This window comes from Lampris incognitus, chromosome 7, assembly GCF_029633865.1.
Source record: "Lampris incognitus isolate fLamInc1 chromosome 7, fLamInc1.hap2, whole genome shotgun sequence".
In the NCBI taxonomy this organism is placed as follows: domain Eukaryota; kingdom Metazoa; phylum Chordata; class Actinopteri; order Lampriformes; family Lampridae; genus Lampris; species Lampris incognitus.
Genome location: NC_079217.1, coordinates 7,784,291 through 7,797,784, shown reverse-complemented (window position 1 = coordinate 7,797,784; position 13,494 = coordinate 7,784,291). Strand labels below are relative to the sequence as shown.

The following is a 13,494-nucleotide window of genomic DNA, read 5'->3' as shown; positions in this document are numbered from 1 at the left end:
GGCAAACTGCATAACTAGAATCCACCATTAGATAGCAGAAAAGTACTAACTATTAAGACTGTAACAGCACACTCACCGTCACAACAAATGACATGTGAATCGGTCCAGTCTCCGTCCCCTTCCTCAGTCCTCACAACCTATCATAAAGCAACATCATCTGAAACTGGTTTTGCTCGACACACGTTCACTCAATAACAAAAGCCTCATTCTGAATGAATTTATAATTGACAATAACCTGGAAATGTGCGGACAAGTGAGGAGAATGTGCTGAGAAGGTGGAAGGAGTACTTTGAGGGGCTGATGAATGAAGAAACAGAGAGAGAGAGAGAGAGAGAGAGAGAGAGAGAAGGTTGGATGATATGTGGATAGTGAATCAGGAATTGCAGTGGATTAGCAAGGAGGAAGTGAGGGCAGCTATGAGGAGAGTGAAGAGTGGAAAGGCAGTTGGTCCTGATCACATACCTGTGGAGGCATGGCGATGTTTAGGAGAGATGGCAGTGGGGTTTTTAACTAGATTGTTTAACACAATCTTGGAAAGCGAGAAGATGCCTGAGGAGTGGAGAAGAAGCATACTGGTACTGATTTTCAAGAACAAGGGTGATGTGCAGAACTGCAGTGACTACAGAGGTATAAAGTTGATCAGCCACAGCATGAAGATATTGGAAAGAGTAATAGAAGCTAGGCTAAGAGGAGAGGGGATGATCAGCGAGCAGCAGTATGGTTTCATGGCACGAAAGATCACTACAGATGCAATGTTTGCTTTGAGAATGTTGATGGAGAGGTATAGAGAAGGCCAGAAGGAGTTACACATTATGTCTTTGTAGATTTAGAGAAAGCATACGACAGGGTGCCGAGAGAGGAGGTGTGGTATTGTATGAGGAAGTCGGGATTTGCAGAGAAGTATGTAGGAGTGGTGCAGCATATGTATGAGGGCAGTGTGACAGTGGTGAGGTGTGCGGTTGGAATGACAGATGGGTTCAAGGTGGAGGTGGGATTACATCAAGGATCGGCTCTGAGCCCTTTCTTGTTTGCAATGGTGATGGACAGGTTGACGGACGAGATCAGGCAGGAGTCTCCGTGGACGATGATGTTTGCAGAGGACGTTGTGATCTGTTGTGAGAGTAGGGTGCAGGTTGAGGAGAGCCTGGAGAGGTGGAGGTATGCACTGGAGAGAAGAGGAATGAAAGTCAGTAGGAGCAAGACAGAATACCTATGCGTGAAGGAGAGGGAGGATAGCGGAATGGTGAGGATGCAAGAACTAGAGGTGACGAAGGCATATGGGTTTAAATACTTGGGGTCAACTGTCCAAAGTAACGAGGAGTGCAGAAGAGAGGCGAAGAAGAGAATGCAGGCAGGGTGGGTTGGGTGGAGAAGAGGGTCAGGAGTGATTTGTGACAGAAGGGTACCAGCAAGAGTTAAAGGGAAGGTTTACAAGATGGTTGTGAGACCAGCTATGTTATATGGTTTGGAGAAAGTGGCACTGATGAAAAGACAGCAGGCGGAGCTGGGGGTGGCAGAGTTGAAGATGTTGAGATTTTCATTGGGAGTGATGAAGAAGGACAGGATTAGGAACGAGTATATTAGAGGGACAGCTCAGGTTGGATGGTTTGGAGACAAAGCAAGAGAGGCAAGATTGAGATGGCTTGGACATGTGTGGAGGAGAGATGCTGGGTATATTGGGAGAAGGATGCTGAATATGGAGCTGCCAGGGAAGAGGAAAAGAGGAAGGCCAAAGAGGAGGTTTATGGATGTGGTGAGGGAGGACATGCAGGTGGCTGGTGTGACAGAGAAAGATGCAGAGGACAGCAGAAATGGAAACGGATGATCCGCTGTGGTGACCCCTAACGGGAGCAACCAAAAGTAGAGTAGATATTTGATTCGGCAAAGATTTTACGCCGGATGCCCTTCCTGACACCCTCCCCCCCCATTTATCCGGGCTTGGGACCGGCACTAAGAATGCACTGGCTTGTGCATCCTCAGTGACTGGGTTATTCGTATTTTCTTATACAATGACTCCTATCTATCAGCAAACCAGGAAGTAGGCTTTCACATTCACGGGTTGTCCACCATCTGTGTCACCAGCGGATACGATTTCGGTGGCGTCTCAGAGACACACAGAAGACTGCTCAGTATTATGGCTGCTGATGGAGTGTTGTGCCTCCAAGATAATAATAAAGATCATTTTGAAAATCGTGATTGCTTTTCTTTGATCTGAATTTTAGATCCTCAAATTGTAAAAGGATTGGAAACATAAGAAGAAAAAAATCCTATTTCCATTTGCAAGTCAGACTCATGTGAACCTCCCTAAAATCCATATACCTGCGTAATGCATCATTTGAAGCTTTATTAATACCACTGACCTGCTGCTAGTTTCTCAGGCGAGTGTGCATGTCTGTGTCTAGTGAGAGTGAGTGGCATTGGGTGCAGCTTTTAGTATCATTAGAGATATGTGAGTAGCTCTGTGAGTTTGACCCAGAGCCCCAGGGCTGCCGGACTGACAGAGTCTTCACGCCATTACTGGCAGTAACCCAACAGTCCTCCAGCGACTGGCTCCCAGCTGACAGGTGTCACTGGAGCTGCGGGCGAACACATCTGTGATGCTTCAGACCAGGTTTAGGTTTTCCTGTAACACCAGGAGGAAGCAACTGGCGTCAGGCCACATGGCACAGCTGGTAGGTGGTTATGCTGATGGTGGCGGTAGGGGGTTTCACTGCCACGGACCACGTTCCTGCTCTTGACCTCAACCTGGCCTCAACCTCAGCCGACATCCCATCAGCCAATGGACGCTGCCGCTCGTAGTTAAAATGGGCCGATTACATTACTCAGCAGAGCAGTTTGGAAATGGTAATGACAATGACTGTTCTTCGTTTGTCTCAGCAGAGGGATGCATACAGGGATTGGACTCAGGTTTAACTCCATCAGTTCGGTTCAGAGTCTCTGCTACTGAAGCAGCTGTTAAGGGAATATGAATAAACTGGACAACACATCTATAGCTTAACTGACCGATTGTGAAATGACATGACATGAGTTCAGCGTAGGTGTATAATGACATCAGAGCCAATGCGATTTTAATTTTATCAAGAATGTGTGTACACCTAACTATGTATTTTTTTCTCTATCTCGTAAATGCTCAGGAACCAGCCCACATGCTCCCGGCAATATCCACGTATTGCCCTCGGCAACCTCCGCTAATGTGTCTTGGGAACCAGGATACGACGGCGGCTTTGAACAGACATTCTCGGTGTGGTACGGCCCAGTGTGAGTACTCTTGTAATATACATTTAAAGTGGGGGGCGTCCGGGTAGCGTGGCAATCTGTTCCGTTGCCTACCAACATGGGGATCGCCGGATCGGATCCCCGTGTTGCCTCCGGCTTTGTCAGGCGTCCCTACAGACACAACTGGCCGTGTCTGCGGGTGGGAGGCCGAATGTGGGTGTGTCCTGGTCGCTGCACTAGTGCATCCTCTGGTCGGTGGTGGGGGGGAAGGGGGGCTGTTCAGGGCGGGAGGGGGAACTGGGGGGAATAGCGTGGTCCTCCCACGTGCTACGCCCCCCTGGGGAAACTCCTCACTGTTAGGTGAAAAGAGGCAGCTGGCGACGCCGCATGTATCGGAGGAGGCATGTGGTAGTCTACAGCCCTCCCCGGATCAGCAGAGGGGGGGGAGCAGCAATCGGGACAGCTCAGGAGATTGTGTGTGTGTGTGTGTGTGTGTGTGTGTGTGAATTAATTAATTGTAAAGCCCTTTGAGTGGCTGTTAGAGCTAGAAAAGCGCTATATAAAGTGCAGCTTGATTGACTGCTGAGGTGTCGCTCTGACATGGACGATGTTGCTCCCCATGTTCTCCTCTCCAGAAGCGATAAAACAAAGTGAGAAACTGTTTCCACACCGCACGTCTCTCGACACACTTTGTGTTTCTATGACACACATATGCACAGCTCATGTTGTGGTTTATAGGGAAAGCAGTGGAAGATAATTGGAAATCACCTCATTAAAACCTTTACTGAGCTGTGTGAACGAGGTGCCATGAGGTCACCGTTTGGATTTGATGTGCTGCGTGCGTATTCAAGTGGTCATGAGTTCACGGAAACAGCGCGCGAGCTGTGTGTGAGGCAAACTGAAGACGGCGCTTTAGCAAGAAGCATGGACAATCATTCTGGTTATTCTCTGCGCTGACCTCACACCATAAAATAAAATAATTTCATTGTAAATATAACAAAACGGACTCTGGAAATTGCATATGCAGCAAAGCACTCTCTCTACTGAGTTTGTATTATACAACATCGTACAAGGAGCCGTAACTAGGAATTTACGAGTCAAAGCCCTGTAATTACCGAGTCAGGGTTGATAATGATACACAAGGGGTGGGGGGGGGGGGTACACATTTCGCATTTTGTCGAGGAAACAGATTAAAGCCTTCTGCAAAGGAGAGGATTGCCGTTTGTGATTCACAAAAACTACAAGGACAAAATACGACTTATTTGTAGTTAAGGAGGTGGTGCAGTGGTTAGCACGGTCGCCTCACAGCAAGAAGGTTCTGGGTTCGAGCCCCGGGGTAGTCCAACCTTTGGTGTCGTCCCGGGTCGTCCTCTGTGTGGAGTTTGCTTGTTCTCCCCGTGTCTCCGTGGTTTTCCTCCGGGGGCTCCGGTTTCCTCCCACAGTCCAAAGACATGTAGGTCATGTGAATCGGCCATGCTAGGTGTGTGTGTGTGTGTTTGTGTGTGTGTGGGCCCTGTGATGGCCTGGCGGCCTGTCCAGGGTGTCGCCCCGCCTGCCTCCCAATGATTGCTGGAAATAGGCACCGGTATCCCCGTGACCCTGGGAGCAGGATAAGCGGTTCTGATTATGGATGAATGGATGTAGTTAAGGAGACAGCCTTCTTGACTGACACCAGTTTCGGCCTCCACATTGATAGGGCGACATACTACCATGCACTGTGGGGGTGCGGGGGTGCTTGCCCTCTATACAGCCGGATATCATTTGTTTGTCATTAGACTCAGAATAAAGTGGGCGGCACGGTGGCCCAGTGGTCAGCTCTGTCGCCTCACAGCAAGAAGGTCCTGGATTTGAACCCTAGGCCATCCCAGGTCCTTTCTGTGTGGAGTTTGCACGTTCTCCCTGTGTCTGTGTGGGTTTCCTCCGGTTTCCTCCCACAGTCAAAAGACATGCATGTTAGCATTACTACTCCTCCTGCCTGTGCCCCTGAGCAAGGCAATAGAGAAAAAAAAAAGAAGAACTGGAGTTGGTCCCCAGGTGCTGCAGCGGCCCACTGCTCCCATACAATAGGATGGGTTAAATGCAGAGAACACATTCATTTGTAACTAGAACAACAAAATAAAGTGACTTTTTTTTTTTAAAAAGTATCCAAGTTTATATTTTGGATAGTATCATAGCAAACCAGATTTTGATTTTGGTTCCTTCATTTTCCTTCGTTCATGAGATGCTAATTTTGCAACATGCGACAAGCTATTGTCCTTCTCATATGAGGATGTTCCAAGAACAGGCACAAAACCAATTTGGGGTTACAACTCAAAGATGTCTCCAACACTCACCCATGACCTTTGCCTGTGACTAGTCACCATCGTGATGCCATATTTGCCCCCTTGCATTTCATGGCGCAACTTATGTTTAATCCCCTCTCTCTCTCTCCCTCTCTCTCTGTCTGTCTCTCTCTGTTTTTACGTTCACCAGGTCAAAGAGAACAGACTTCGGGCCTCATGACTGGCACTCCTTGCCAGTTTCTGGTGCTCAGACGTGGTTGGTGGTACCAGGGCTGGAGCCCAGGACAGAGTACCAGTTCAGTGTGTTGGCCCAAAACAAACTGGGCACCGGCCCGTTCAGTGAGGTTGTGACGGTCAACACTGCAGGTGGGTACTGGCGATAGTGTCCTAATGCCCTCAGTAGACAAGCGAGTCACATGGTCCCCGTTGTTTGACTGGACAGTGCAATACTTTGACTACTTGGTCAGTGTACAGTTTACCCGTGACTGTAAAATGGTGCTACATTTCCACGCTGTGTAATCTACAGCAGTGACATCGCTTGGATTGTTTATGCCTACCAGAAACCGGAGGTGTGGAATATACCGCCCTCTAGTGATGTCTCCATCAACCTATATGTATAAATATGATAGTTATTCATTTTTTCCGTCACGGAAGGAAGACAAAGGTCATGCCATGCCCATTGGTCTTTGTAAGTCAATCCTGACCATCAAGTGGTCAGGCACGGTGGCCCGGTGGTTAGCGCTGTTACCTCACGGCAAGAACAGTCCTGGGTTCAAACCCCAGGTTCGTCCAACCTTGGGGGTCATCCCAGGTCGTCCACTGTGTGGAGTTTGCATGTTCTCCCCATGTCTGTGGTGGGTTTTCTCTGGGTGCTCTGGTTTCCCCCACCATCAAAAAGACATGCATGTTAGGGTTAATACTCTGTACCTCTGACCGAGGCATGGCAAGACGAACTGGAGTTGGTCCCCGGGCGCTGCACGGCGGCTGCCCACTGCTCCTAGCTACACAGCTAGGATGGGTTAAATGCAGAGAAAGAATTGCCCCATGGGGATCAATAAAGTAGAGGGGGAAAAAAGTGTAGCAAATAAAGTCCATACACAGAGCATGCGGGGTGTTCACGTATCTTTTAATTTACGGTACAGGGATTAATATATAGGTGAGGTAATTGCTGTTGCTATCTAGCAGTCAAACCATGAGCCACAAAGAGCTCATGTATTATTAAACATATTTCTGGTCCGCTTATTACTTGGCTCTCGCTTTTACTGCTTATCTCTGCTCACTCAGGGTTGAGACACCATGTTGGTTTTTCACTTCAGGGAAAGCAATGAAACCGACACCGGATACACCCCGTCCAAATATTTTGCGCGGTCAACAATTAAAATTGCATCAGCAAGGATTTTTATTGGCCTTTCTTGTTTCAGTATCCAAAGCCTGCCATAAAACATTCCTTTAAAAAAAAAAGCTATTTATTCGGATTAGTCATCTCTAGACTTTAGTACTAATCACACAGAATGAGTAGAAAATCTTCACTATTCTATTCTGTTGCCTACCAACACGGGGATCGGCGGTTCGACTCCCTGTGTTACCTCCAGCTTGGTCGGGCGTCCCTACAGACACAATTGGCCGTGTCTGCGGGTGGGAATCCGGATGTGTCCCAGTCGCTGCACTAGCGCCTCCTCTGGTCGGTTTGGGGTGTTGGGGCGCCTGTTCAAGGGGGAGGGGGAACTGGGGGGGAATAGCATGATCCTCCCACGCGCTACGTCCCCCTGGTGAAACTCCTCACTGTCAGGTGAAAAGAAGCGGCTGGTGACTCCACGTGTATCGGAGGAGGCATGTGGTAGTCTGCAGCCCTCCCCGGATTGGCAGAGGGGGTAGAGCAGCGACCGGGACAGCTCGGAAAAGTGGGGTAATTGGCCAAGTACAATTGGGGAGAAAAAGGGAGAAAAATCCAAAAAAGAAAAAAAAAATCTTCTCTATAAGGCGTCCAGGTGGTGTGGCGGTGTATTCCATTGCCTACCAACACAGGGATCACTGGCTTGAATCTCCATCTTCACTCTGCGTACTTGTGTCCTCATAGTTATTATCATTAAGTTAATATTTATCACTTTAATAATCACATAAAAGCAGCCAAACTAGATTAACACAAGAGGGCACGTAGAGATAAAAGGGGTAATAATATTGAATAAGGGCCAAACACAGTAAATGTGAACAGTCAGAATATAAAAGGCGTGACATGAAATTGAAATTGTGAAAATATGTTTTTTTAAGAAGTGATTTTGAAGTTGATGCTGATTTGGCTTGACTCTGGCTGCTCGGGCGGGTAGTTTAAAATCCTTCAGGAGCCCCTTTGGAAAAAAATCCCAGCAACCTTTCATTTGAGACGAGGTTTTAATACGGCCGGCCGGAGGACCTGAGGCTTCACGCCGTCTCATAGGGGGGCTGAAAACGCTGCAGTGGTCTGCAGCCAAACTTCAGCAGCAGGTCTACTGAGATCTGATCAGAGAAACCTTTCGTTACCTTGATTCCTCACACCTAGCAGGTAGGCTCACCGGTGGAGACACATCCAAATCTAAATCCTCACTGATGTATTTTTAAGACTTTTGACTCCCGCCAGAATAACTGCAGTTACAGCACAGACTTCACCTTCACGGGGGAAATAAGCTTTAAGCCTACAGATTGTAGTCCACGTGGGCAGAATGTGGTCCACATGTTGAAACTCTGTGCCAGCCTGCAGCGTTGGACAGAAGCCTCAGCTTCTCGGTCTGTGGATGATGAAAAACACTCGGCCCCGTTTCTAGAACGTTTAATGATAAGTGCCTTAGTTCAGGCGGACAGCTCAAATCTGATTTTTTTTTTGCCGTGTACCGATTGGAATCAGATTGCCTTTATCAAGTCTGGACAGCAGAAGCCCACGCCGAATTGACTTTTACAAATCAGATTTAAAGCACATTCATAGGTGGTTTGAGATGCGATTCAAATTGAATTTCTAGATGTGTGTATCCGCTGAAATCAGATTTCAAAAAGTGTCCCACGTCGCTCGGCCAGTGCTTATGGCACCACATCTCTCGCCGCGCAGAGATGCTGGCCGTGACTGCAGCGTGAAACATGGCCGCGTGTATCAGCCTCCTCCATCACTGATGCCCTCTGGTATGATGGAGGAGTTCTGCACCGTGACTAAACATTTCTGTGGCATGAAGAGTGAGAGGACACACCTCCGTTGCTCTTGGTCACAGCTGTTTTAGTTATGGTCGGTGTACGTATGCACACCTGCGTCTTTATCACAGCGGCCAAAGCAGGTAGGTTGATGATGCCTGAACACGCAAACCCAACCGTCAATCAACAATATGGACCGTCAGTCCAAATGATCAGATTTGAGAAATAAATCGGATTTCCCTGAAGTCTAAACACAGCTTTAGTGCACCATTCACAAGTCCCTAAACATCACTACAGAGTTTTTCATCGAGTCAGCGAGGACTAAATAACCCACCTGCAAACCGTGGCAGCATCGACTGCAGGTTTCACAGCGTTTGCCCACGGGGCAGACATCAAGGATAATGGATAATCTATCATCCAAAATTACCACAACCCTGCTGTGCTCCGCAGGCTCTCCTCTGAGTACCCCAGAACCACTGGTGCTTCTTACTCCACCACGGTGCCTCACAGCCAACCGCACGCAGCACGGTGTCCTCCTCACATGGCTCCCTCCAGCCAACCACTCCTCACCCATTGACCGTTATATCATGGAGTTTCGCCTTGGGGAGAGATGGGAGGTCCTGGATGACCTGATACCAGCCACTGAGACAGAACTCATAGCCAAAGACCTTGTCCAGGTGGGTATTTGTTTTCATGGTTTTCAGCTCGTCACTTCCGATACGAATTAGCGCTGCGACTTTGTGGTTAAAATGCAGATTGTCTATTTTAATTTGAGGGTATGTTACCATTTATCAGTGCCAAATGTATTTGGACTTATTATTACCTCAGCTAATGGGGTCCATTTTTTATACGTAGTCAAAACTCTTGAAATAGCCCTCGGTGACTACGAGTTTAAAGTGACAGACTTCTTGTCAAGGCTGTCCAGGTTAGTGGTTGTCAACCAGAAAGCCATGGCCCACTTGAAGGCCTCAGTGAGCTCCCAGGGAGGCCGCAAAACAATGGAAAATAATTGAAAAATATGGTCAAAAGGGTTAACTGACTAAAAATCAATCTATAGTTACTAGTGGATGAAACAAAAAATGCATATAAGTTCATATCTGTGTGTAAAATAACACTTATTGGGTAGTCTAAAATGTTCTGCGAGGCTACAAGATCTTGCTCACAGACATACTGCGCCAGTAATGAATGAGCCGTCTTCCAGCTTCTGTAAAAGTGAATCATTTCATGATCTGTTGTGCGGGGGTTTTATGTGGTAAAAAGTACTTGGAAAAACAAAATGTGTTCTGTGTTCCCGGCAGGAGTCCTGGTATGAGTTTCGAGTGATGGCTGTCATGGATGACCTCATCAGTGAGAGCAGCAACGTAGTGGGTGTTTCTAGCACAGGTCAGTTTAGCAAGAACCAAATATTAAAATTGCACCAGAATTACACATATTTTTAAACTTTGCATCGATTTTAAATGCCACACTTAGTCAGTATTGACACACAGTACTCGCAATACCGGGCCCTGTGACGAATAGATGGGTGGTATCCACGATTATAGCCCGAGTAATACTGATTTATTTATGCCTCGCCAGACCTCTTCTCCCCTGTTGAGGTGGCTGATGATGGGCTGGCTCGGCCTGTGGTGGCCGGCGTCGTCGCGACCATCTGTTTCCTAGCCGCGGCGGTACTCTTCAGCACGCTCGCAGCTTGCTTCGTCAACAAGCAGCACCGCCGCAAACTCAAACGCAAACCAGGTTGGCCGCCCTCGTCAATGTACAGCTTCACACCTGTATGATTTCTACCCATTATGCACACCATGAAAGACTCTAAATTTATTTGCTTATTTTTTTTCCCCCTCTCTCAGATCCTCCCTTGTCGGTTACGCACTTCAGGAAAAGCATAGAGTCACCGTAAGTAGCTTTTAACGGCCAAAACCGAGACCTAGCCACTACAGCACCTAGTATTGTATAGTTCTTACTTAGCTTGCTCTGAAAACTAAACTACACTAAAAAAACATGCAGGGCATGCTATGGCACCACATTAATCTGAAGAATAAACATATAGTAAGGGCGTCTGGGTGATGTGGCGGTCTATTCCGTTGCCTACCAACACAGGGATCGCCGGTTCGAATCCCCGTGTTACCACCGGCTTGGTCGGGTGTCCCTACAGACATAATTGGCCGTGTCTGCGGGTGGGAAACCAGATGTGGGAGTGTGTCCTGGTCACTGCACTAGCTCCGCCTCTGGTCGGTCGGGGCACCTGTTCGGGGGTGGGGGGGACTGGGGGAAATAGTGTGATCCTCCCATGCGCTACGTCCCCCTGGTGAAACTCATCACTGTCAGGTGAAAAGAAGCGGCTGGCGACTCCACATGTAGCCTGCAGCCCTCCCCTGCATCAGCAGAGGGGATGGAGCAGCGACTGGGGCGGCTCAGAAGAGTGGGCTAAGTTGGCCAAGTACAACTGGGGAGAAAAAGGGGGAAAAGATCCCCCCCCCCTAAAAAAAATGATAGCTACATTCAGGGGCGCCAACAGGGGGGGACAAAGGGGATAGTTATCCCCAGGCCTCAGATCGGGGGGGCATCAAACCTTAAAATAATCTGCTGGAATATTTTGTCAAAAATAAATATCCGTGAAGATTTAACAAAGTATTTCTCAGTAACAAAAAAGCTTATTATTCTATTATTGCTTATTTTCCTTGACATAGAGGTCAGAACAGATTCATATGTAGCCTACATGAGATGATTTATAGGGCACGAGGGGGAGGGGGGGGGCCCTCGCGAGATCATCTCGTCCCGGGCCTCGGCTAGGCTGACGGCGCCCCTGGCTACATTTTACGTATAGGCGCGTGGTAATTGTAAGTAGCCTACGCCCTGGCTTGCAAAGCACCACCTTACAGAGCAGGAAACGGTGCCTAATGTACACCGTTTGTCGTCGTGAGCTTTTTATACTAAGCTGAAGGATTTGCGTGACTGCTAGGGGAAAGTAGGAACAACAACACATTTTCACATCCCGATTGAAGCACGCAAATCATTAGATCTATACAAAAGAAGTCCGGGGTGGTTTCCTCCAAAATACTGGTGCTTGATAAAAGCTTCTAGGGAGGTGCGGGAGAACACGTGCACCGCTGCAGCCTCTAGCGGAACATAGGTGGATTAAAAGAGGGTTCAGAATGGCCACGTCAGCATTTCAAGCACATTATCCAGTGTGCCAGCGCTGCAGTCTTTGTATTGATTTTTGATCTACCTATATTCTTTAACCTGTATTCTTTAACCTCAGAGGCTGTCTGTCTGCTTCCTGCATGAGTCTCCGTGTTTTTACAGTGGCTATTTTATGTTTAGCATTGAAGACACGCATTTATGTACATTATCAGCTATCTGTGTGTGTGTGTGTGCGTGCGTGTGTGTGCGCGTGTGTGTGCGTGTGTGTGTGTCTGTATGTATATCTGTCTGTGTGAAATTGTACAAATGTACGACACATGCTTTGACCTCAAAAGAGACCTCAGTCTAGTGTTCCAGTATTCTGTGTAAATTCGCTCCAGATCAAATGTCTGGTAGCTTGTGACTCTAGATCAGTCATGGAGTCAGAGTAGCACTTAACGATCATGATTCCTAATATCTTTTCAAGTGGCGCAGGAAGGGAAACCATGCTCAAAGGGAACCGATCATGATTTTCAACATTATCTTTAGTATATACAGGTTGTAGGGATAACTCTGCTTTAGCAGCCATACCACACAGCAGTCTTCCGTCTGTCTTTGAAGTGCCGTCAAAATTGTGTTGCGTCCGGGTGGCGCGGCGGTCTATTCTGTTGCCTACCAACATGGGGGCCGGCGGTTCAAATCCCCGTGTTACCTCCGGCTTGGTCGGGCGTCCCTCCAGACACAATTGGCCGTGTCTGTGGCCGGGAAGCTGGATGTGGGCATGTGTCCCGGTCGCTGCACTAGTGCCTCCTCTGGTCGGTCGGGGCGCCTGTTCGGGGGGGCGGGGGAATAGCGTGATCCTCCCATGTGCTACGTCCCCCTGGCGAAACTCCTCACTGTCAGGTGAAAAGAAGCGGCTGGTGACTCCACATGTATCGGAGGAGGCATGTGGTAGTCTGCAGTCCTCCCCAGATCGATAGAGGGGGTGGGGCAGCGACCGGGACGGCTGGTAAGAGTGGGGTAATTGGCCGGATACAATTGGGGAGGAAAACTGGGGGGGGGGGAATTGTGTCCACTGGTGACATCATTGGTAGACAATCCATGAATTGCTGACTTTTTATGGCATTCTAGGGCATTCACTACAGTAGTATTGTTATTCACATCTTCTTACACAACGTCACCTATTTTGACGTAGCCCGCCAACGGTAGCAGCAAACCAGGAAGTAAGGGTTGTAGTTTTCACATTCACATATTGCTCGCCTGTGACATCACTGACAGACAGAAGACTGCTCAGTAATGTGGCTGCCAATAGTGTGTTATCCCTACAACATATATAGGGAGATGATGTTGAAAACCGTGATTGTTTCCCTTTAAGTCCTATTCGCGAGGAGTCCTGTCTTGGTATAGCTAAAAAAAAATAAAAATGATCCAGGCCCATGTCGTTTGTCTCCCATCGCAGGCCTCCTCTCACCCCTTTGCCAGGGGTAGAGCCCTGCTGGGACGAGCCTGCCAGGAGCAGTCACTTGCCCCCGCCCGCCAGCCCCCTGTGAGTGCCTGCCTGCACCATAGTACACAGTGTGCTGCGCTGCACCGACTTGGCTGCATGGTTGATGCATCGCATATAGATGATGAACCGACAGTGATTATTTGCTTTTGCGTTCGGCTGGCCTTAACTGCATGCACCGACTTTCAAGCGCTATACAGATGTTATATTTGCATCAGC

The 13,494-nt window shown here is 48.3% G+C and overlaps 1 protein-coding gene across 1 annotated transcript in view; it reads left to right on the top strand.

The window, feature by feature from the left end:
• igsf9ba (immunoglobulin superfamily, member 9Ba) overlaps positions 1 to 13,494 on the top strand; it is an 86,689-nt gene that overhangs the window by 66,547 nt on the left and 6,648 nt on the right. Inside the window, exons 12-18 of the mRNA XM_056283979.1 lie at positions 3,135 to 3,258; positions 5,689 to 5,864; positions 9,102 to 9,328; positions 9,950 to 10,034; positions 10,227 to 10,388; positions 10,499 to 10,544; positions 13,231 to 13,317. Of these exons, the coding sequence (XP_056139954.1) occupies positions 3,135 to 3,258; positions 5,689 to 5,864; positions 9,102 to 9,328; positions 9,950 to 10,034; positions 10,227 to 10,388; positions 10,499 to 10,544; positions 13,231 to 13,317 (907 nt within the window). The remainder of the gene's footprint in view (positions 1 to 3,134; positions 3,259 to 5,688; positions 5,865 to 9,101; positions 9,329 to 9,949; positions 10,035 to 10,226; positions 10,389 to 10,498; positions 10,545 to 13,230; positions 13,318 to 13,494) is intronic.